Source organism: Anabas testudineus, chromosome 8 (genome assembly GCF_900324465.2).
Source record: "Anabas testudineus chromosome 8, fAnaTes1.2, whole genome shotgun sequence".
Classification (NCBI taxonomy): Eukaryota; Metazoa; Chordata; class Actinopteri; order Anabantiformes; family Anabantidae; genus Anabas; species Anabas testudineus.
The window spans coordinates 2,760,815-2,787,260 of NC_046617.1; the positions used below are offsets into that span (position 1 = coordinate 2,760,815).

Genomic DNA, 26,446 nt, shown 5'->3' on the forward strand with positions numbered 1-26,446 from the left:
TCATAAAAAGTCCTTAAGAGAGGTCTGCACACTCCAAAGGACCTCAGTCTCCTCAGAAGGTGGAGGCGACTTTGGCCCGTCTTGTACAGGGCGTTGTGAGTCCAGTCTAAATTCTTGTTGAGGTGAACACCCAGGTACTTAAAACTGTCCACTACCTCAATGTCCAAACCCTGGATGCTCACCGGTGTGTGTTGTGGTGTTCTCCTCCTGAAGTCAATCGCCATCTCCTTCGTCTTACTGGTGTTCAAGCACAAGTGGTTGCGCTCACACCAGTCCACAAAGTCCACAATGACTGACCTGTACTCCAGCTCGTTCCCCCCTGACACACAGCCAACAATGGCCGAGTCGTCAGAGAACTTCTGGAGATGACAACTGCTGGTGTCGTACGTAAAGTCCGATGTGTAGAGGGTGAAAAGGAACGGTGAGAGCACCGTCCCCTGAGGAGCCCCAGTGCTGGAAACCACCACCTCTGACACTCAGTTGTGTAGCCTCACATACTGTGGCCTGTTGGTGAGGTAGTCGGTTGTCCATGCAGCCAGTCGTCCGTCCACTCCTGCCCCTTCCAGCTTCTCTCTCAGCAGAGCTGGCCGGATGGTGTTGAAGGCGCTGGAGAAGTCAAAGAACATGACCCTCACAGCGGTTCCGGCATTCTCCAGGTGAGTCAGCGCCCGGTGCAGCAGGTAGATGACAGACCGGGACAGGGTGGGAGGTAGGACATCATGTCCTACCTCCCACCCACACTCGACCCACTGCAGTTTGCATACAGAGCTAACAGATCAACAGAGGACGCCATCGTCACTGTGCTCCACACCACCATTTCCCACCTGGAAACACAAGGTTGTTATGCTAGGCTTCTCTTTGTCAACTTTAGCTCTGCATTTAACACAATACTACCTGACAGACTGTCAGCAAAATAGATGGACATTGGACTTCCTCCCACCACCTGCTGTTGGATCAGAGACTTTCTCTCTGACAAAGTATAGAGAGTCAGATTGGGTCCTCATCTCTCCACAGCCCGGAGACTAAACACCAGTTCCCCACAAGGCTGTGTGCTGAGTCCTCTGCTGTACACCCTGTACACGTATGACTGTGTCAGTACACACCCAGACAACGTTGTCATTAAGTTTGCCGATGACACAACTGTGCCGGGGCTTATCTCTGGTGGTGATGAGACAGCATACAGGGAGGAGATGCAGTAGCTGGTGGGATGGTGTGCAGACAACAATTTGGTCCTAAACACCGCAACACACCGTGCTAACATACTGCATCTCTGTGTGGTTTTCAAGCTGCACCATGGCACACAAGAAGGTGTTACAAAGGGTCATAAACACTGCCCAAAAGATCAATGGCCACCCTCTTCCCTCACTGAAGGACCTCTACAGCACCTGCTGTCTTAGGAGGGCACGCAGCATCATGAAAGACTGCACACACCCAGGACACCGGGTGTTTAAATTGTTGCCCTCTGGAGAAAGACTCAGGGTGCTGATGTCATGGACAAACTCAGGGACAGTATTTACAATAGGGCAATGTCACGTCAATGTCAGCCCTCATGAACACACACACACACTTCTGGTTTAGGTTTAGTTTCCTGAGTAGAGTGTATATTCTGTGTATATTCTGTTTATCCAGCTGGTATATATATATATATATATATATATATATATATATATATATATATATATGTGTGTGTGTGTGTGTGTGTGTGTGTGTTCACATATAAAAGATGTGGAAGGTGAAGGCACAAGTGGTACCGGTAGTAATAGGAACACTGGGGGCTATAACTCCCAAACTGGGAGACTGGCTCCAGCAGATCCCAGGAACAACATCTGAGATCTCTGTCCAGAAGAGTGCAGTTCTAGGAACAGCTAAGATACTGCGCAGGACCCTCATGCTCCCAGGCCTCTGGTAGAGGACCCAAGATTGAAGGAATACGACCACTCCAAGGAAGGAGTGAGAGGGGAATTTTTATATATATATATATATATATATATATATATATATATATATATATATATATATATATATATATATAAATATATATATATATATATATATATATATATATATATATATATATTTATATATTTTTTATATTTATATATATATATATATATATGTATATATTTATATATATTTATATATTTTTTATATATATTTAGATATTTTTTTATATATTTATATATATTTAAATAGTTCTTTTTGTATGAAAGGCAATTGTAAGTTGTGTTATTATTATTATTTTGTTGTTATCTTCCCTCTTTTTGCATCAATGTGGGACAGTTCCCAATTTCGTTGTACTGTTGTACTAAGTGTGACTGTACAAAGACAATAAAGCTTTATTTTATCTTATCTTATCTTATGTTATCTTATGTTATCTTATCTTATCTTATCTTATCTTGTAGATGTAAGATGAAAATGTGTGTCTTGCGTGAAGCTCCGGATATTTGCAGCTCAGGTGCAAAAAAAGAGGTCGCACTAACTCCTGCAGCCAATAGTGGCTCCCTGACACCCACAAGTCATATGCAATATCTTCCTATGTGGACCTGTCACTGGTGCTTATTGTGCAGAGTTTAAGTTATAGAAGTAGCAGAAGGTACAGCACAAGCAGTCTGTCATGTGTGAGCCATCAAGTTTTTCAGCAGCACTCAACCACACTTAGGGTCAATGGGGCACAAATAACATAAGCTACATAAGTTACAGTAATGTGACAAGTTTCAGTAGTTCAGTAGCCTATCAGATATTCTGTCACCAAAAAACTGTCTGCACAATTGCTGCTTGTGATTGTAATGAAATGATCACTAATGGTCAAACTTACAGAGGGCACATACTTACTCACACTACATACATACTTACACCTACATATACAGTGTTTTCTGTATATTCACAGAGTGAATCTTTAGACAAATTAGCATGTTAATCAACCCAATGCCTGTTTAACACTATTAAAGCAACTTGTTCCTTCTCTAGCTGAGAAAATGCATGAGTGACATCAACACTGGTTCCAAACTTATCACTGAGACATGAAAACTGTTTTGAAAACTTCAAAATGCACGTTATTCATTTAGATTATGGGGGAAATGCAAGAGGTTTGACGTAAGTTTCAGTTTTCCAAATTATAAGCTGACAGCAGAAGTGAGAAAATGAAACACAGAAAACATCACACTTATTTACTAAGATCCCAAATAGCAAGTACTAAATTGAATGGTCAATCTTGAAAATTCTGTGTTTTATTTGTGGTACAATCAAGATGGATGCAGCCGGTTTTCTTCTATTGCTAACAAGCACTGGTTGAAACTGAAGGCACATTGTCAAACCTCTTCACACAATCAACAAAACAAAATAAATTTTCATTGCTTTCGCACAAAATACATTCAGTGACCACATTTGCTAAAATTCATGAACTCCTTTCGTAGTCAGAGACCATCCCCTAGAAAAACACTGTACTCTGACAAAAAAACTTTGTTCAAAACAATTAACAACAAGGACTATTGTTCCATTTCATGAATAAAAACAGACTTTGTCTGAAGATAGTTGGTTAGAGATCACAAATTTATGCTCCAGGTTTGGTTTCACTTCACCCCTCGGCCATCATGTAACACTGGTGTGATGGTCTGTGTGATGGTGTGATGATGTCATGGTCTGTTGGATGTTCATGAGACAAATACCTAGTATTACCAGCACCATCTAGTGTTGATAGCACCACACTGTGTAGCTTTGTTAACTTCTTAAGGGGGAATTTACAGTGGAATGAAGTGTGGTTTGAGGGCCGCCTGAAGCAGGTGATGAGCATGACAGTCGTCATACACATCCACATTTTCAGAAAGCACAGATGGTTAGTCCATCTACAGGTTTTAACAATATTCACTCTTGTTTCATCATTATTGTTTTAGTTATGTCTATTTTTTGTTTGTAAGTATGTTTAATTAAGAATTTCTCAGAGGTTCCATACAAGTCATTCCTTCATCTCTTTATTCTCCTGTTTGCTACCACCCTGAAATAATATGCTGACTACACAAACATATGATACACCTTTATTATTGGAAACCACTTTACTGGTTCCCAGTAAAGAAAAAATGTGTTGATGATCATTGAATAAACTAATCTTTTCAATAAATGCATCTGATTGGGACAACACAATTTAAATGTCCAGGTCAACCTAAACGGTAAAGGCTTTATTCATTTTATTCACTCTAACTATAACTTTCTAACTATCCTTGCTCTAGCCAATGCCTCTATCAGTTGCTTTCAGCCAATCATAAGCTGGAAGATACCATCTTATCTCTCATAGTCATCTTCATTATAGGCTCGTATCTAACAACAGATATATCTGGTCACACTTCCAATCAATACAATTTGGTCCTAATTTATCTATAAAGAAAACTATATTCTATCTCAGCTTCCTCCACTTCCAGTCTGACCTCAAACCCAGAGTAAACTATCCATGAAATCATTTTGGACTGCTAATCTTTTTGTACGGGCTCTGTCTCCTCTGGACACTGCCTTTGGCCGACCCACTGGTACCGTGAGTTTCTTCCCACCTGATCTGTTCACTCCCTCGTCATTCCCTTGCTCACAGTACTGGACCTGAACCTGTTTCTACCCAATTCCCCTCACCGGACCTGCCTAACCTGAACCTGCTTTCTACCTACCCCCATAACTACTGTGAGTGTTTTCTTCTGCTGTTCCCTACCCTGCTTGGACTCTGTGTGGACCTCCTAGTGTTTGACCTCGACTGTTGTTTCCGTTGTGGATATCCCACAAAAAGAGACTCCCTTTCTTTGGACCTGTCTTCTAGGTATATGACCAGGATTCCCCTGACATCAGATCTCAGTCTATTGCATTAATTGTTTGAACTGCTTCAAACAACATCAGGATCTGTATTTGGACTCTCTCTCAATGTGCTCCTGTAAACTGTTATTGCTCTCCTGGACTCATTCCACTGTTGCCAGCCTCCATTCCTGGTACTCATTGTCTCCCTCTGCCTCTGTCTACTCTACATGCTCTCCGTTGGTCGGCCATCTTGGCCATGACATCATACACCTCTTCCGGTTCACACCCAGACCTCAACTCTCACCCTACGCCGTCTCCCTCCAACAAATTCCATGCTGTACTCATTGACTTTTTTTCTTGTACTAAATAAACATTTGAAACTAGTTCTGTCCTGTGTGTCTCTGGTAATAAAGTCCTTCCTCAGATACGTGACAAAAACTGGTCATTGGGAGTATGTGAAGCTCTGTTACTACTAAATTCAATTCAATTTCAATACAATTTTATTTGTATGACACCAAATCACAACAGATTTACACAACAGCACTAGGAGACAGTGGAGAGAAAAAAAACCTTCAGCAGAACTCAGGGTGGGTGGCCATCTGCTTCGACCGGTTGGGGTGAGGTGAAAGAAGAGAGAGAAAAGAACAGCAGGCAACAAACAACAACAACAACAAGCAGCAAAAACACCACAACCACCTGGCTAATATTGTGTTTGAATTCCTTTTGCTGCCAAAATAGCCCCGACTCAACAAGGCACAGACTCCACTAGATACCACAGCACACTATGGAGTGTCATGTTGTAGTTATAGTACCATTGTAGTCAGAACCAGCTGGAGCTCAACACGCTCAAGACTGTGGAGATGACACTGGACTTTAGGAAGAACCGCCTGGCTCCCCTCCCCCTCACCATTCACAATACCACAGTATCTACTGTGAACTTATTCAGGTTCCTAGGATCCACAATCTCCCAGGACATGAAGTGGTCCTCCCAGATCTTTGGGACTGAGCTTCCTTCCATCCAACACCTGTACCGGTCCAGACTCAGAAAAAGGGCTGTCAGTATCACTGCTGACCACACACACTGTTCAAGCTCCTCCCCTCTGGCAGGCACCACAGGGCTATAGCCACCAGAACCACCAGACACAGAGTCAGCTTCTTCCCCCAAGCCATGTCTGAGCTGAACTGTCCAATCCCATAAAGCAAGGACTCAGTGCAATAACCCCATGTGACATAGTGTGCTGTATATTATGTAAATAATTGCAACTAAGTATGTAAATGATTAATATTTCATGCAACCAGAGGGTACAAAAGACGGAGTCAGACCACATCCAATTCCTTGCTTGTCTTGTGCAAACTTGGTCAATAAAGCTGATTCTGATTCTGAAAATGGCTATATTTCTGCTGCATGTAATGTGGGGAAAATGTTTTTTTCACTAGACCACACAAAAAGAAACACAAGACATAGAAAGGGCACTTTCCTTGCAGTCAAAGAAGAAGTGACTGCTGACTTGTGCATGTTCATTCGCTGTAGCTGAAGGAAACAGAGAGAGACAGGTGTTTGAAAATCAGCTGCAGCTTTGCCAAGGAGAGCACGTAAGGAAGCAGATTTTAGTGGTTGGTGGTAACATATTCATGTTATGTCTTAGAAGGAGATTTTCATCATTAAGAGTTATGACCACTAATCCTGCCTATGACACCAATGTGTACAGTATGTGCAAATATACAGATGACTTTTAACACAGAATTATGGCAAAGACTCAGTGAAGTTTAAAACCTAATTATGTTAATTAAATGTTCTTCAACTAATAAATGTTGATGTAATAATATGGATGAAGTAGCTGTCAGTACATGAAGTGGTATAAATCTGATCCACATTTACCAGCTGCTCAGTTTGTTTCCTCACCTTAAGACTCCAAGAAGTAACTATAGTAAGTTAGATAGTAACTCTGTAGTATGATCTTAGTAAGATGCTTGACTTTTTAAATTTTATTTCACAAGTTTTTAAACTATGCAGGAATATAGGGAGTTTTCCACTTCTTTTACCCGACACAAACAAATGTGTTGTCTATATATTTCTAGCTATGTATGTAGTTAAATACAGGCTACTGTCTAGGAGGATTCAGACAAAATAAACACCTATTTAAAATCGTTCCCATAACAGTATCCACTGAGACAAATATAAATATAATCATTACATAGAGTTTGGAAAGATTAGTATTAATAGGATTCATTTTGATGTATCTCTAAAACTGGACACGGTAGCCTGTGGCCTATGTCTGGGGTCCTGTCCTTCACTGACTTCCCAAGTTTACAAGTTCTTCAATACTTACACAAACCAAGACGTTTTGCAATGCATAAAATTGGTTATAGTTTTTTTTGTTTGCTGTGGAGGCAAATATATTGCATGCGTCCCACTTCTCCATGCAAGACCTGTACAGGACCAGTGGTTGGTTAATTTTGCTTGAATACAGCTGAATCAAAGCAGTCACAACATCCTGTGGCAGCCTAACCCAACGAGGTTGAGCTGCCATTTAAAGGTTAACAATAAACTTCAAAAGTCCACATCCAGTCTTTCAGTGGCCTGTAACAGTCTGGATAGCACCCTCTGAAGAAGATCTCTTTTCATTTGCTTCTTATACAGAATTATTTGACTTTTAACTTTTAACATCTGTACATCTGTAGCAGCTGTACCATGCAACATTCCTGATGGCTTTTGAGCAGTTCTTTTTGATATGTGAGGTCTGAACAGCTTGAGAAGTACAACTTTCTCTTTAATGTCAATTTTGTTCACAGCAACCACTTGAATATAGAGCCTAATACGAATTTGCTGCTCAAAATGATCCCTGTTCTCACACTTCATGAAGTCAACATGAGTGAGTGTGCCTCAACCATTTTCATAGATCGTTGCCTGCTAATAGTTTTTTTTAGCTTTCAGGTAGATAGACAAGATTATCCAGCAAAGACATGTCATCCATCTTGGTAAGTGGAATGAAACCAAAACACAATGGTCTTCTGGAGGGTGATTTGAAAGTTAAGGGATGCAGCTGGTGTTTTTACTTGCTACACTCAAATGCTGAACTCAAGAGATTATTGAGCCAGACGAGTACTATTGAACAAACAACAACAACAAACAAACAAAACATGTATCAAATGTCCTTAAAGAAAATCTTGTAACTTATAACAATAAATAAAAAATTTGGAAAATTTTCAATTCAATTGTATTTAGAGTAAAAGTCACATATACACTCCCCTCCACGAGTATTTGAACAGTGAGGCCAATTCCTCTAATTTTGCTGTGGACCAAAAATATTTGGGTTTGACATCAAAAGATCAACATTTCAGCTTTTATTTCCAGGTGTTTACATGTGGATCCAATGCACAACTTGAACCCACCCATCTTTCATGTGAGCAAAAACCAGAGAGCTGTCTATGGGTGGAAAAACAAGCAAGTGTTACGCTGTGAGAAGATGGAAAATCAACCAGAGCCATTGCACAAACATAGATATAACCAGAACAACCATTAGAAGTAACAGAGGTCAAATGGGTAGACTAAAGAAGACAACATCAAGTGATGACAGAAACATTGTGAGAGCTGTAAAGAAAGAAACTGTTAGTGGCATCAGCAACAACCACCAGAGGGCAGAGTGAAGGTTTCACAATCTACTGTTCACAGAAGACTTTATAAATTGAAGTACAGAAGATGCAAAGCACTCATTAGCAGAAAGAATAAGAAGGGCCAGACTGGAAATGACCAAAAAGTACAGAAATATTTTATTATTATTATTATTGGGGGGACTGAACTTGCTCTTTGGCACTTCATACCCTCTTGCTCCACTACACTCCCATTTGAACCCTCCCACCTGCTTCTTTATTGGCTAACCCTTCTTTCTGCCCCCACCCCTTCTCTTAGCTTTTTAAAATAACCATCAATACATTTAACTTCAACAACATGCACTGCTTCTATGTTGTTGTGCTTGAACATTGATAGAATACATTTTAATTTTATTCTCGTATTAAAAAATAAAATGCTAAAGAAAGAATGAAAAATGACTAGAAATCAAGCCTAGAAAGAATGACTGGGAATAAATATATTTTTCAAAGTTTAGAGTCAGGACTTGTCATATGTTGTCTTGTCCAGATACAGACATAACAATGCTTCACATGTTAATAGTTCTTCTAAACCTATAATATACATTGTAACAATCCCAAAATTATTCAATGCATGACCTGCTGTCTATGATGCCAGTTGTCCGACAGCATTCCTCAGGTTTGTGTGCTGCAGTTGCCTTCTTCAAATCCTGTGACTCATCACCTGCCTCATCAAAAATCTGGTTGCAGCCCTTGACAGCTTTATTGTTTTTCCATGTCTGCAATAGTTTTCAGGACTAAACCCAAGAAGGCACCTAGACCACTGATTTAAAATAGGATCACATGAATAATGCGCAGGAGCTGGCTGTGTCCTGAACAGGCTGGTGTGTTGTCCGGGAAAGACAGAGAGATAGACAAGGTAAGTACAGGTACAGCCAGCGGTGAGGGCAACGAGAAAGAATGATCATTCTTAGGTTGACAGAGAGAGAACAGATAAATATCAGCTTGAGCAGAATAATCAAAAGAAGGAAGGTGTGAGGAAAGATCAGGTCCCTACAGTGAAAAAACACAAACATTTATAGTTCACATTCACACAAACTCCACAACCAAATACAGTTTGCTTCCAACAGGGTCTCACGTAGCATTCATTCCTTTGCTGGTGGAGTTTTTTTTTACTTAACCTTAATTCTAACAGGCAGTTAAGCATGTGACTCAAGGAACTCCCTAACAAGTTCACATACTCTGATTGAGTGTGTGTGTGTGTGTGTGTGTGTGTGTATGTGTGTGTGTAAACATATGCTTTCATTTATTAAGTGTGCATTTTCATTCAGACAGTGTGTGTGGAGTGTGTGGAGTGTGTGTATTAGTCTGTGTGTTGCTCCTCTGTCTCGTCCTTGGTAACAGGAAATTCCAGAGATGTCCTGAACCGAATAGGCACCTCACACTCGTCACTGATTGGCTGCTTGGCCTCAGGGGTGTGGATGTGCAGCTGTCCATCATCCATCAGGGAACAAGATAGCCCGGACAGGTCCAGGTGATCAGGCAGGTTGATCTTCTGGATGAATCCCATTTGAGATGAAGACGTGGAGGAGAAGGCGGCGCAGGAGGATGAGGAGGAGCAGGAGCAGGACTGGCTCTCTTCTGCTGCTCTGCTGCTCAGGAGGTCGGTCAGCTTGGCCCTGCTGTTGAAGAAGTCTTGCTGCAGTGAGGACAGGGCCTTGTGATGGAGTGGCCACAGCCGCCTCTCCTGACTGAAGAAAGGGTCATCAGCGAACAGGCTGGACAGGGCAGCGTGTTGAGACATCATGTCAGCGTTTGAAGACAAACACTACTGGTTATAAGAGTCTCCCTCTGTTTAGGATTTATGTCTTCAGTCTCCAGTGAAGAGTGAGGACTGAAAACTTCCTGAGTGTCTTCTGTGTGTTCTGCACATCACACAGGACTTCTGAGCTTTATATGCCCCAGCTGACCCTCCCACCGAGCTATTTACAACGCATAAGCTCACTGCTGTTTGTTAGTGTGTGTCAGCGAGGTCAGGAATGCCCTGCAACTCATCAAAAGGCTAAAGACAGCTCACGGTCACATCCGTGTGTGTGTGTGGGTGTGTGTGTGTGTGTGTGCCTGTTAACACAGCAGATATAAGTGTCCTGTTTATTCCTAATGTGACTCTCAAAGGCAGATTTCTAAAGCACGTATGCTTTTAGTCCACTGCAGCATGAGAACATCTAATGGCATTATTTTTATTATACATATATTTCTACTCAGTAAACAGCACCTCCAGCGAGTGTGAGCCAGTGTGTTCACAGTGTTGAAGTGAGGTTTTTTAATGGATGTCTTCTGAGTCACTAAATAGACTGATTAAAAATGTACAATCATATAAACAGAGGTTGTACAAGTAAAAGTACCTGCCTAAGAAAGTACTACACTACAAGGAAAAGTGCTGCATCAGATGGTTTACTCAAGTTAAAGAAGTATAGCACATGCTCTAAAATATACTCAAACAACAGAAATACGCCACTAAGTAGTAAAAACATGATGTTTAGTTCACATTTGTACCACTCAAAGGTGAAAATGATGACAAAGTAAACTTACAGCCCTTTATCTCTAAAATTCTTGAAAAGGTAGTTTCTAAGCAATTGTACCACCACCTGCGCAGCAATAAGTTGTATGAAGATTTCCAGTCAGGATTTAGAGTACATCATAGTACAGAAACAGCACTGGTAAAGGTCACTAACGTATCTATGAAACCAGGAGAAACTAATCAATTAGTCAAACTTCAAGCATGCTTAAAAGACATAAAGGCCTGGATGGATGTCCCAGTAACTCATTAAAAAGCCTCCACTTAATCCAAAATGCGGCAGTCAGAGTTCTGACTGGAATTAGAAAGAGAGATCATATTTCTCCAATGTTAGCTTCTCTCCATTGGCTCCCTGTTAAATCCAGAATTGAATTTAAAATTCTTCTCCTAACTTATAAATCCCTTAATAATTAGGCTCCATCTTATCTTAAAGACCTCATAGTTCCATATCTTCCAAGCAGAACTCTCCGTTCTCAGGCTGCAGGTTTAATGGGGTTCCTAGAGTTTCCAAATGTAGAATGGGAGGCAGAGCCTTTAGCTACCAAGCCCCTCTCCTGTGGAACCAGCTCCCAGTTCAGGTTCGGGAGGCAGACACCCTAAACTGAGCTCCTCTCCTCTCTCCCTCCCCTATATCAATGCAAATGCCACCACTGCATGTCATTAACTTTGTGTCTTCTCTTTCCTGTAGTTGTTTCCTCCTCTCTGTCTTCCTCTCTCTGTACTTTTCTGCAGGTATCCTCGGCCTGGAGCTGTACATCTCAAGAATCCAGTTGACCGGCCCAATGTTCTTGCTGCTTGTTGTTGTTTTGTTGCCTGCTTTTTTTTTTCTCTCTTCTCTTTCCACTCACCCCAAACGGTCGAGGCAGATGGCCGCCCACTATGAGCCTGTAAAGTGCCTTGAGATAACTTCTGTTGTGAATGGGCGCTATACAAATAAAACTCAATTGAACTGAATTGAATTAAATTACAGTAATTAATTCTAAATAACCACAGAAGTCTGTACCAGTCTTGTAAGCAGTATTTTCCTTATGGCTATGATGACTGTATTTATCATAAGTTAATGTTAAGTTGGGAAAATAACAAACTTGAGTTAGAAAGTTATAAATGTTGCTTTTATGCATTTGCTAAAAATGAAGATATCAGAGTATAAATGTGAAGTTGTCCTGTAACTATCAGAAAGACAGTGAATCAGCTTTTCTCTAAATGTCAGACTAGTCCATTAAATATGGTCTTGTCTTCCAAAGTCATAGTATTCAACACAATAAGTACTGTAACTAAACTAAGCTAGAAAAGTGTATTAGTCATCAGTGATGTCTTGTTATGGTTCACAGAGCTGCCTTTTTATTGTTTATATGCACATTTTTTCTCAAACAGATATAAACGTGATGTGTGAGACTTCAGCAGCTGTTCGTCACTGAACATGTAGACCAGCAGTGTAAACACAGCCCGTCTTGCTTCGGGTTACGAGGCTTCGTCACTGCTTCTAAGGGGGATGAGCTCAGAGTGCCTACATTTCCTGGAGCCTGTCAAAGTGTGTATGTGTGGTAAGATTAAACGGAGTGTGTGTCTCGTCTATCTTTGGCTGCTGGCGTCATGTTGTCCAACTGCCTTCAAATCATTGGTTCAGTGAACAATCTCACATGTGATTGGCTGAAGACAGCAGCCTCATTTCCTACTTTTGTTTTTGACTGTGTGCAGGGACGAAACAGATACAATTCATCATGTAAAAATGTTATATACAGTAGTTTTTCTGTGTTTCTACATCTGGTCAGTGCATTAGGACGTCATCATGTCTGAAGATAAGGATGATTCAGTATTAAGTCGTCTTAAGGCTTACTGCAAAAATAAAGAAGCGTGTCAGTGAACCAGGAGACGTCGGTGACAGAAATAGAAAGGAAGATTCAAGATGGCTGCTTTCTGCTCCGCTTTAAATTACTGGGTTATTATTACACTAGCCGGCTCAGTCTGGTCATAATTTACGATGGGATGAGATCATCTGGTTTAAGTCATGGCCATGCTTTATCTAGGTTATGCATGCGTATTTATGTGTACGTGTGTGTGTGTGTAAAAAAAATGTATAATGAAGTATAATATTTTCCAAAAACATCGTATTGTACAATTTATTTAAATAAATGCAGATTTCAAATGGTAAATACAAGTAAAAACAACACTGACATAAGTCTCTGATGAGTTGGTCAACTTTTGTTGTGCTATGTTTTATCTTTTGTTAACCAACAACTGACAGTCACTTCATATTCAGCTCACAGAGAGTGGAGTTCAGGATTCAACTGTTACTTTGATAATAAGAAACTAAACACAGGTTCAGATTATAAAGTGAGAACCAGACCACACAGCTGCGTTCACAGACAGTACAGAGTGCAGCTTATCAGTGTTGTGAAGTGTTCAGGGACCGTATAGTGTGTAGATCATCCTTGTTTTGAGAGGCCCCAAAAAAGAAAAAGGACAACAAAACAAAAATCTGAAGTCTGAACCAAACTGTGGATTTGAAGAACTGTTACAGCCCAACTTTCTAAACACAGACGAGAGATTTGAGTAGAATGCTGAAATCATGAGTCTAGAAAAGTTGTCTCCCTGATTTAGATTTGCTTGTTCTGATCTCTCTTGTAAAGCATTCTGGATACAAGCGTCTGCTAAATGCTAAAGGATTGTTGGTGAGTTTCATGAATGTGGCTCAGACCATGTTACATTATTATTTCACCTGAATTGTAGTTTTCCAGATGATAAAATCTAAACCAAACCACCACATCTCTTTAAACCACGCTGGTTTCAACTTCATATCTATTGTATTGCAGTGGTTGGTGATTTGTCTTGGAAAGTCATACTCATACGTACCAGCCTGTAACCCAGTGTTTCAAAGCAGAGTATTGTTTATTTATTATTATTATTATTATTGTTTTTTTAATGATTCCAATTTAACTGGGTGGTTATTAACACATCAATATGACCAGTAGAAGTTTGGATAAATACCCTAATTTTCTCTGTAAATGTTCACATTTGTTTATTCACATAATGGCACGTTTACATTGACATAGTCGTCTTCGTCATCACTGGTTTCACTTTCTTCATTATCATCTACCACCTCACTGTCTCTGTAGACCTCCTTGGCCTCTGTGTTGGTTTCATCAGGACCAGCTTCCTCATAATCATGATCTTCATCACTCTCTGGCTCCACATAGTCATCACTTTCCTCTTCTTCCTCTCTGTCTGATTCCTCTTTGAGTGTCTTCTCATCATCTCTGCAGTCTTTAACACTGAAGCAGATCTTCTTGTCCTCTGTGTTATTTTCATCAGGACCAGCTTCCTCATAATCGTGATCTTCATCACTCTCTGGCTCCACATAGTCATCACTTTCCTCTTCTTCCTCTCTGTCTGATTCCTCTTTGAGTGTCTTCTCATCATCTCTGCAGTCTTTAACACTGAAGCAGATCTTCTTGCCCTCTGTGTTATTTTCATCAGGACCAGCTTCCTCATAATCGTGATCTTCATCACTCTCTGGCTCCACATAGTCATCATTTTCCTCTTCTTCCACTTTACCTACGTTCTCTTTGACTTTCTTCTTGGTGTCCATTTGATCAACATTCACATAATCCTGATCTTCATCATCATCATCATCATCATCATCAGCATCAGCATCTTCATAATAGTTGTCAGTAACAGCCACTGAAACACAAGCATAAAGAAAACAAATTAAAACATATGAATGAATAGCACTTAGATGAAAGTCTATATTTGACATGGCAAAATATCCTGTTGAGCACAGACATTGACTACAGATGAGTGTTGCAGGCTTCTTTGCTCGTCGTCCTGTCCTGCAGACCAGGCAGACCACCAGCAAGACCAGCAGTGCCAGCAAGAGAGCTCCCACAGCTACTGAAGTGACCAGCAGCAACAAAGGCACTGGGAGGAAAAATGAAAAAGATTTAGTGTGTGTGTGGTTGTCAAGTGTCAGACTCACTTTTTCAAATGTGAAATGATGTGATTTATATTAGTGTAGTTTCAAGAGCAGTAGTAGAACACTGCAGTGTTTAAGTATATTAGCATTTAGCTCAGCTCCAACTTGCTCTCTCCACCAAATTCCGGGTATAAAATCGGATTACCAACTGACGTTGGCTTATTATGTTTTGGTTGTGAAACCAGGAACAAAAGTGCGCTGGAACTGGAGCTAATCTTAAATATCAGTAAGAAGTAGCCAATCAGTGAATAGATTATGTGATTATTTTGCTATGGCGCCATGTGTGTGGCAGCCAGTCTCAGCAGCTCTGTCCTTTTGTGTTCTTTTCTTTGCGTTTTAATGTTTTCTTCCACGTTATTTGTGTTTTTTGTTTTTTATATAAATCCATATGGAGTCCTGCGACAAAGGGCACAAACTTCATTACTTTTGCACTTTGTTTTATGATCTTTTTTCAACTTTTTGAGCCGGCCTCGGGGGACCCTTCAGGATGCAGTTCCATTGTTTACACTCGAGACCAGCTGTTAGCTCTTAGCCGAGCTGAGTTTCTCCACACTGGAAAGCCAGAGATTCCACCTGAGATATGGAGAAAACGAAGATGCTTTCTCCCAGCTGGAGTTAAACGCCGGGAGAAAAGACTGAGGTACAAGCCATATGTACCATCTGTTATTATGGGAAATGTCCGCTCTCTCTCTAACAAGCTGGACGAGCTAACGGCGCTAATGCGTCGGCAGTGCGTGTACCGGAAGAGCAGCCTGATGTGCTTCACCAAGTCGTGGCTCAACCAGGACACACCGAACTCCATGGTCTCCCTTAATGGATTCACGCTGGTGCGGGTGGACTGGAGTGTGGCACAGAGCGGAAAGAAGAAAGGCGGCGGACTGGCGGTGTTCGTTAACGACAGATGGTGTAACCCGGACCACATCACTGTTAAAAAACAACACTGTAGCAGGGACATTGAACTGGTGGCAGTCAGCCTTCGGCCGTACTACCTTCAATGGGAGTTCTCCCATGTACTGGTAGTCACTGTTTACATCCCTCCGTCGGCTGATGCCGCTATCGCGTGTGCACAGCACTGTGTCCCAGCTGCAAACACAACACCCACAGGCCCTGATTCTCATCTCTGGGGACTTTAACCATGCCTGCACCCCTCTCCAACTTCACCCAGTATGAAAACTGCCACACAAGGGACAATAAAACTCTGGACCTTCTATATGCTAACATTAAGAACGCATATACTTCTGCCCCCCTCCCTCCTTTAGGATGCTCTGACCACAACGCCATGGTGAGGCTTGAAATGGTCGCAAGGTCACAGGTGACCGAGCCTGGGCAAATGAACTAAACCAGTTCTTTAACAGATTTGATTCTGCCCAGCCCCCAGTCTCCATCCACACGGCCCCCCTCTCCACACCTTTCCAGTTCAGGCGTCTCCTCCCAGCTGCAACTCTTCACACCTCAGCACCAAGCAGCAGCTGCCCTTCCTCCGACCACAACAAAGGCACCCCCCAACAACCCACAACTCCAGACCAGCCACCACCCACCCCCCTCTGCCTCACTCTGAACCAGGTTAGGAGAGAGTTAAGGAGGACAAAGGCCAGGAAGGCAACAGGCCCATATAACATTAGCTCCAGGCTCCTCAGGGAGTGTGCAGACCAGCGCTGTGAGGTGGTCCTGTCCATATTTAATAATAATAATGTATACTTGGAAATTTGGTTGGACAGCTGTCAGACTGACTTAGCGCTACTACAGGGTTTCGGTGTCTTGTCCAAGGACACCTCAGCAAGTAGCCAGGAGGAACCGGGAATTGAACCACTCACCCTGGGGTTCGTAGGCGACTGCTCTACCACCTGAGCTACTGCCACCCCTTTATTTAACATGAGCCTTAGCCTGCAGAAAGTATCAGTACTCTGGAGGACTTCCTGCCTGGTACCGGTTCCAAAAGTACCTCATCCTAAGGAGCTGAACCACTTCAGACCCGTCGCCTTACCCTCCCATCTCATTAAGGCTAAGGAGAGGATTGTCCTCAGCCACCTGGTTCCGGTTCCAAAAGTAAATGGGAGAATTGTTCCTCAGGAAAGTGTCCACAGCGCTGGTCTGCACACTCCCTGAGGAGCCTGGAGCTAATGTTATCTGGGCCTGTTGCCTTCCTGGCCTTTGTCCTCCTTAACTCCCTCCTGGCCTGGTTCAGAGTGAGGCAGAGGGGGGTGGGTGGTGGCTGGTCTGGAGTTGTGGGTTGTTGGGGGGTGCCTTTGTTGTGGTCGGAGGAAGGGCAGCTGCTGCTTGGTGCTGAGGTGTGAAGAGTTGCAGCTGGGAGGAGACGCCTGGACTGGAAAGGTGTGGAGAGGGGGGCCGTGTGGATGGAGACTGGGGGCTGGGCAGAATCAAATCTGTTAAAGAACTGGTTCAGTTCATTTGCCCAGGCTCACACTCAGGTGAGCTCAGCACTGGACCCGCTGCAGTTTGCATATCAACCAGGCATCGGGGTGGATGACGGCATCATCTACCTGCAGCATCGGGCCTGGAGTCCCCTGGGAGCACTGTGGGACTCATGTCTTTTGATTTGATTTGATCTCCAGTGCTTTTAACACCATCCAGCCATCACTGCTGAGGAGGAAGCTGGAGGTGGCAGGCGTGGACCAACATCTGGCTGCTTGGACCATCAACTACCTCACAGACAGGCCACAGTTTGTGAGGCTGCGTGACTGTGTGTCTGATGTTGTAGTCTGCAACATGGGGGGCACCTCAATGGACTGTGCTCTCACCTTTTCTGTTCACGCTGTACACATCGGACTTTAAATACAACTCCCACCACTGTCACCTACAAGTTCTCAGATGACAGTGCCATTGTTGGCCGTGTATCCAGGGGGGACAAGCAGGAGTAGAGGGGGGGTCATCTCTGACTTTGTGGGCTGGTGTGAAAATAACCACCTGATCCTATCCGTACTAATCACAGCTGTTTTACATACCACCCCAGCATAGCTCTCTCACTGTTAGCAGACACAATACACAATACACAACTACAGAAGATTCACCCTGACGGTGTACACATAACACATGGCGACTTCAATCAGGCAAACCTGAAGTCTGTCCTGCCTAACTTTTACCAACATGTTAAGTGTCCAACCAGAGGGAACAACATATTACACCATGTTTACACAAACATTAAACATGCATACAGAGCCACTCAACTTCCACATCTAGGCCAGTAAGACCATCTCTCTCTGCTCCTAACCCCTGCTTACAAAGCCCTGAGAAGGAGCACTACCTCACTTGTTAGGTCCATCACCACTTGGCCTGGCGATGCACCTTTCCAGCTCCAGGACTGCTTTGCACACACTGACTGGAGTATTTTTGAACACCAGGACCTAACAGCATTCACGGAGGCTGTGATGGAATACATCACATTCTGCATGGGGACTGTCACCGTAGTGAAATGCATCCGGGTATTTCCCAATCATAAACCCTGGATTACCAGTGAAGTCAGGCTACTCCTAAAAGGCCGTAACACTGCCTTCAGGTCAGGTGTCAAAGAACTGTAGAGTGCTGCTAGAGTTGACCTGAGGAGAGGTATCAGAAAGGCCAAGTTGGATTACAGGAGGAAAATAGAGGACCACCTCTCCAACAACAACCCTCGGCAGGTGTGGAAGGGACTACAGCAGCTCACCAACTTCAGGGGACAGACCAGCACAGCTGCACTGGTGGAAGCGCTGAACGCGTTCTTCTCGCGCTTCAAGACTACACCACTGCAGTCTGCAATCACACCACCTCTACCTCAATCTGCTCCCAGCTCCAAACCACTGACTGTGCAGGCACAGGATGTGGCACTAATGTTTAGCAGAGTGATCCCTAGGAAAGCGACTGCTCAACCATTGAGAGCATCCTGCTCTACTGCATCACAGTGTGGTTTTCCCACTGCACTGAAGCAGAGTGGCAGAGGCTCCAGAGGGTGGAAAAGATGCAGAGGATCATCGGCTGCCCTCTGCCCTCCCTGAAGGACATTTACCTGTCACGCTGCCTCAGCAGTGTGACCAGTATCACCAATGACTTCACCCGTCCTGTCTCCACCCTATTTGACCTGCTACTCTCTGGCAGGAGGTAGAGCTCCATCAGAACCAGGACAAACAGACTCAGAAACAGCTTCTTTCCACAAGCAATCACCATACTGAACACACACATACACTAACTACACCCCACTCTGACTTGACTTACATACACCTCTATTCTTCACCCAATGGACAACTTGTGTGTGCAATAACTGCAATGTGCAATATGGCAATATGGCAAAGTGCAATACAGCTCTACCTCCACTCCATACACAATATTTATATTAATGTTAATTATGTTTTTCTCCACCTACTGCACCTTATTCTATTCTACTCTATTTTATTCTACTTTTATAAGAATTACTTTATTTTTTATTGTAAACTTGTACACACTTTAGATTTATAGTACCACCACTCCTAGGCTGCTACAATTTTGTTGTATTCTGTACAATGAATGAATAAAGGATTCTGATTCTGAGACTGAGGTCTTTTGATGTGTGCAGACAGCTGCTAAGGACTTTTTATGACACTGTGGTGGCCTCAGTAGTCCTTTATGGAGTGTGCTGGGCAGGGGCAGTACAGGCAGAGACAGGAAGGGACTTAACAAACTGGTTAAGAAAGCAGGCTCTGTCCTGGGCTGCACACTGGAGTCCATCGAGGAGGTGGCGGACAGGAGGATGTTGGTTAAACTAACATTCATCATGGATAACCCCTCCCACCCCTGCACCAAACTGTAGAGGCTCTGACCAGCTCAAGTTGTCTTTTTTTATTTAACTATAGAAACCACAGTGAAAAACACATCATATAAATTAGGTTCCTCACTCTATTTTCTCTTTTTCTTTCACCCTCTTTCTGTCTCCATGTAATGCAACAAATTTTTGTAAAGGCAGAATAAACAGAAGAATCCTGATTATTTATATTCAATTCAGTTATTCTTTCTAAAATGTAAAAATGTTTCAATTAAAGTCTCCAGTCTACTCACATTTTATGATGACACTAATAGATTCAGTCTCAGTGGAATTGAATTTCCGTGTAGACAGTGTGACTTCATACACACAGCTGTAGTTGCCCTGGTGTTTATACTCAGCTACAGGGAAGTTAAAGGAAGCTGAGTGGTCGACTGCTGACTTGCTGGTGACACTGGAGCCAGAGAAGATGAGAAAGAAATGGCCGTCAGGATAGATGGAGTTAATGGAGCAGGTGATGACGAAGCTGGAACCCCTGGTGACCTGTGCAGCCTCAGGACTCAGGACCAGTCCTCCATCAGGAGATGTCAGGGAGATGCTGGGAGTCTGCAGATGTACTAAGTAAAAATAAGAGAACAATTAGGTAAAATACACACTGACAACCGAAACAACATTGACAACTTTTCAGTTGATGGTTGCTTTTTCAGACAAACTGTGTTACATGGGAATTGTGAGCTTTTTACTGGAAACAGCTCTCTGCTGCAGCCAAAGGCAATTCTGAGAGATCTTTGAGAATAGAGGGCTGAACTCTTTAACATGATGGCTTTAATGGTGTAGGGGAAACTTCACTTGCTACAGCAACACAAGGAGCCTTAATGACACCACACCCACAAAAGTTTTATCAGCACTATAGACTAATAAAGCATCTTGAGTAGCTTGTTGCACATGTTGACTAACCCTAACCTAAGAACCATTCTGCTCTGTCCTTTGCATATGGGGCATCTGTGTTGTTTGGCTAATGTTTTCCAGTTGTTGTTTTTTTTCAAAACCTATATAAAAGCATTCTTAACAGATAAAATATACTTATTCTTACCAGTAATAGAGAGTCTGATAGAGTTGCTTTGAGGGGAGCTGAACTCATCAATTGAGCTCCTTTTCTGGTACTTATACTGACATTGGTACAATCCCTCTTTGTCAAAGTCCACTTTAGAAATAGTGAAGGTAGCAGAGTTGGTACTTGATGTTTGATTCTCTCTGAATGACCCTGATGTCTTCTGCAGAATGAATGTTCCACCTAAAAGCTGAGTTGAGATTGAACAAGTGATGCCAACATCCTGACCCCAGTTAACCTCACTAGCAGGATTCATGGAGATGCTGGGCTTTGGGAAGGTCACTGTAAAGAGAAGCACAATATTACAGCATTAAATGTGTTGCCTTACAGCTGCACTGTCTCTGATTTAAATTCATTTGTTTGCAACTCTTTCATTCTTTACACAAAGAGATGAAACATTAAATTCATGAGAGTGAATTGTTCATTTTTACCAGTCACAGAGACTCTGACAGAGTCACTCAGGTCCGACCTGAAAGTTTGACTTTCAGTTCTTTTCTCATACTGACACTGGTACGATCCTTCATTATCAAAGTTGACTTTAGGAATGTTGAAGGTAACAGAGTTGGTACTTGATGTTTGATTCTCTCTGAATGACCCTGATGTCTTCTGCAGAATAAATGTTCCACCTAAAAGCTGAGTTGAGACTGAACAAGTGATGTCAACATCCTGACCCCAGTTAACCTCACCAGCAGGATTCATGGAGATGTTGGGCTTTGGGAGGGTCACTGTAAAGAGAAGCACAGTATTACAGCATTAAATGTGTTGACTTACAGCTGCACTGTACCTGATTTAATCGTACTTGCATGGGTTGATGAGATAACCACTTGTACAACTGTCATGGATTATAAGTGGCATGTGACAATTATCTGACAATCACAAGGCTTCTTCCTTTTAACCTCACTTTTAACTCTGAATACATTAATCATTTCATCTTTTAAAACTACAGGGTGTCAGTATGTTATATTTCAAATGTAAGTTTTCTTTGATGGACTTATTTAACACTGTTTCTACTTTAACATCTCTCTCTCCATCTGTTATCATAACCACTTTTCCTCTTGAAGGGTTGTGAGAGTGCTGGAACCAATGCCAGCTCTCAGTGGGTGAAAGACAGGGACAGACAATCTGTCACACTCAGATTCACACTAATGGGTCATTTCTAGTTTAACATGAATTCTAAGTTTACTATTAACCTGTAATATACAGCCTGAACACTATTTTAAGGAACTTTAGTTCAGTGTGTTAAAACATAATATTACAAATTAAACAAAAAAGTGAATTCTTTGCACCTGAACAGATCACACCTGCATCCTCGCTGTGTCCACAGTTGTGTTTTCCAAATCCACTGTGCTGACACTCAGTTAGTGATCTTTCATTTCCTGAACAGTTCACATCATCAAGCCAGATTTGTCCAGATCCTGGACCAAATGCGGCCGACTGAGTAGCATTCAGTTCTGCACCACAGTTCAACTCTCTGTAATCTGATTACCTGATCAGTTTCACCTGTTCTCTCCCTCTCACATATAAGCAGGTCTGCAGCCCCTTTGTTCTCCAGCAGATCTTCTGCATTCATTCCTGAAGTGACCTTCCAGTGTTTGTATTGTGGTTTCTTCTGTCAACCTGTTACCGACCTGGACTGATCCCTTTGGACCGATTTGCTGCTTGTTGTTGTTGCTTTTTGTTGACTGCTGTTCTTTTCTCTCTCCCCTTTCACTCACTCCAACCGGTTGAGGCAGATGCCCGCCCAACCTGAGCCTGGTTCTGCTGGAGGATTCTTCCTCTAAAGGGAGTTTTTCCTCTCCACTGTTGCCTAGTGCTGCTCAAGTTGGATTGGGTTCACACTACTTTGTTGGTTCTTAAACCTTAAACACTGTAAAGTGCCTTGAGACTTTTGTTGTATTTGACACAATAGAAATAAAATTGAAATGAATTGAATTTATTCTCACTGATTCTCAGATCAGGTCAGTTAAGTTTGACCTGATCTGACACTTAGTGGTCAGAGAATTTTGTTCAATTCTATGGTTTGACCTGTTTTCTGTCTCTGGGAATTACTCTTCTGGTTTGTGGGTTTTTAGCTTTCTTTTTCTCTCGTTGACTTCCTCTCTGGATCCTGTGTTTGCTGTCCATTTTTGTCCTGTTGCCTGTGTGCCTGGTAGTGGACAGGAGTCATTTGACCACATTTCTATCAATGAGGCTAGGACATAGAAACACCTCTCTGTATAACATATTACAGTCAGACAGCAGCATCTTTCACATTGATCAAACAACATTATCACCTTAATGGAGGAGGACTTATTGTAGGACTGTTAGATTAGACTGGGTTTAGGATCACACTGTTCTACAACAGTCTACAACAAAGACTCAATATCTTCCTTAAATTCAATATAAAATATTCACCAAAAACAGTGCTGGTAGTAATCTAGACCACACCGTAACTCTAGATGGCCTTTCCGTTACATCTAGTGCAACAGTCAAAGACCTTGGTGTGATTCTAGATTCCAGTCTTTCATTTGAAGCTCATGTAGATAATATCACCAGGACAGCTTTCTTTCACCTCAGAAATATTGCCAAGATAAGGAATATTTTGTCACTAAATGATGCAGAAAAATTAGTCCATGCTTTCATCACCTCTAGGTTGGACTACTGTAATGCCTTACTGTCTGGCTGTTCAACCAGGTGCATAAACAAGCTTCAGTTAGTTCAGAATGCAGCAGCGAGAGTCCTCACTCGAACCAGAAGATACGATCACATCACGCCTATCTTATCTACACTTCATTGGCTCCCCGTGAAATTTCGCATTGATTTTAAAATACTACTTTTGACATTTAAAGCATTAAATGGTCTTGCGCCGCATTATCTAAGTGAACTGCTAGTGTCTTATGATCCACCACGCCTACTTCGCTCAAAGGATGCTGGCTGCCTGTCAGTACCTCGTATCCTAAAAACTACAGCTGGGGGCAGAGCTTTTTCTTACAAAGCCCCAAAGTTATGGAATAGCCTTCCAAATAGCGTTCGGGACTCAGACACAGTCTCAGTGTTTAAGTCTAGGCTGAAAACCTACCTATTTAGTCAAGCATTTGAGTAAATAGATCTGGGAAGGACTCATGGACGTAGAGCATTATGGTGAACTGGTATGTTTAGATGCTGTCTTCCCAACTCTCACTGATCACTCGGGTTTGTTGATGGTGAAGTGTTTGGTTGCTCTACATCCCAGTGCGCCCTCATGTCTGTGTTTTCTTCTGAACCCACCCTTTTAGTTAGGCTGTCATAATTAGTCCTGCCGGAGTCCCTGCTGCACTACACTAAATATACATTCACCTCAAACTTTATCTGACTGTGAATACAACTAACTGCAATCTCTCCTCTTCTCTCTCTTTCCCTCTCCCTCTCTCTTTTCCCTCTTCCTGTCTCTCTGTCGAGCTACACGTCATTCCACCCTTTGCCCTCTGGACCTGTCTGACTCGTCCTGATGCCCAACTTCTGGCTGGAGATCTCGTCGCCTGGATCCACCGTTTGCCCTATGGGATGCGTTTGGAGACTGGATTGGTCACAAGCTACTATGATGTCGGTGCCGGCCTCGGCAGACGTCGGAAGCTGTTTCTTGGAGGTCTCGACTCAACGCTCGATAGTCAAGGAATGGAACTTGTCTGCCTGCAATAACTAACTGGACTCCATATTAACTTAAAAGACTTTAACTGTTATACTGGACTGCTGCCTACACAGCATGTAATCACCCATATGAGGATGGGTTCCCTGTTGAGTCTGGTTCCTCTCAAGGTTTCTTCCTGTTGCCTTCTCAGGGAGTTTTTCCTTGCCACTGTCGCCCTCGGCTTGCTCATCAGGGACAATCACATTATTATGACTCATACACATACACTGTTCATGTACTGTTCTTTGGTTGTGTAAAGCTGCTTTGTGACAATGTCAATTGTAAAAAGCGCTCTACAAATAAAATTGAATTGAATTGAATTGAATAGTAATCACTGCCTGAAGATTTGAAAGAATGAACAATAGTGAAATCAGTCACTAGCACTCATTGATCGTCCTGCACTATATTACAGCTCCACTAATCTCACTCCCTCCTCTCTTCAAGTGCCAATAGGTTGAGATAACACAAAGATTTTCTCACCTGAGCAGATCACACCTGCATCCTCATTGTGTCCACAGTCATGTTTCCCAAATCCTCTGTGCTGACACTCAATTAGAGACCTTTCATTACCTGAACAGTCCACATCATCAAGCCAGATTTGTCCAGTTCCTGAACCAAACTGGGCCGACTGAGTAGCACTTAGTGCTGTACCACAGTTCAACTCTCTGCAAACCACCATGGTATCATTTAAGTCCCAGCTGTCATCACAGACTGTTCCCCAGATGTTGTTGTGATAGATTTCAACTCTTCCAGAACACTGAGTAGATCCAGATCCAGTTAATCTGACACCTGGGAACAGAACAGATGATGAAATTAAAAATTGTTTTTTGTTTGTCAAAAGATCATGACAGCAAACAATATATTAAAATGTTTATCGTTGTTTAAAAAAAGGGGCAAACATGTTTATCAACACATACAATTCTATTATTATAGATAAACTATTATAACAAACAGTAAAGTTAATTAGAGTACTTTACTGTATGTGTCACAGTCCTTAGCCTTCACTTCCTGTTTTGATCATATATTGACTAGTTGTCCTCTCTGTCTCTGTCTCTGATTACCTGATCAGTTTCACCTGTTCTCTCCCTCGCACATATAATCAGGTCTGCAGCCCCTTTGTTCTCCACCAGATCTTCTGCATTCATTCCTGAAGTGACCTTCCAGTGTTTGTATTGTGGTTTCTTCTGTCAACCTGTTACCGACCTGGACTGATCCTTTTGGACTGATTTGCTGCTTGTTGTTGTTGTTTTTTGTTGACTGCTGTTCTTTTCTCTCTCCCCTTTCACTCACTCCAACCGGTTGAGGCAGATGGCCACCCAACCTGAGCCTGGTTCTGCTGGAGGTTTCTTCCTCTAAAGGGAGTTTTTCCTCTTCACTGTTGCCTAGTGCTGCTCAAGTTGGATTGGGTTCACACTACTTTGTAGGTTCTTAAACCTTAAACACTGTAAAGTGCCTTGAGACGACTTTGTTGTGATTTGACACAATAGAAATAAAATTGAATTGAATTGACTGACACTGTTCTACAACAGTCTACAACACAGAGATACACATAACTAACTCAAATCCAGTCCAACAAATGTTCTCTTCATGAAGGTTAAATATTCACGTTTTGTGGAAACTGTTTTGTATTGTGGTTTCTTCTGTCAATCTGTTATTGACCTGGGCCGATCCTTTTGGACCGATTTGCTGCTTGTTGTTGTTGTTTTTTGTTACCTGCTGTTTAGTGGGGGCCAAAAGAAGCCTCATGAAGCACTGAGGCTTTCCTAACAATTGTGTTGAAAAAGGTTCAAAGCTTCAAGGCCTCAGTGACGGTCACATCTGGTGGACAACTGTAGCCATAGCAACCTCTAGAGGGCACGACTGAAGCATTGTTTCAATCCCATGACAGAAAGAATAGTTCAGAAAAGTCTGTGTGGTCATTCAAGTCTTTTGTTCATTCATACCAAATAATGATTATATAGTCATTACAATAAAATATGCAGACGCTCTCTCCCATACTCTAAAACACATTCCAGATTAACCCAAAGAATCAATGCAAATTATAATATGGGTTA

At 42.3% G+C, this 26,446-nt stretch overlaps 1 protein-coding gene across 1 annotated transcript; it reads right to left on the bottom strand.

Annotated features, from left to right (window-relative positions):
- Window positions 1-13,112: 13,112 nt before the first annotated feature.
- Window positions 13,113-25,071, bottom strand: LOC113157108. Its single transcript, XM_026352386.1, has 6 exons — window positions 24,873-25,071; window positions 21,178-21,471; window positions 20,729-21,028; window positions 19,932-20,252; window positions 14,720-14,854; window positions 13,113-14,617 (listed from the first exon to the last, which is right to left on the bottom strand). Exons 1-6 carry the CDS (start codon window positions 25,069-25,071, stop codon window positions 13,956-13,958), a joined length of 1,911 nt encoding a protein of 636 aa, XP_026208171.1. The 3' UTR covers window positions 13,113-13,955.
- Window positions 25,072-26,446: the final 1,375 nt, after the last annotated feature.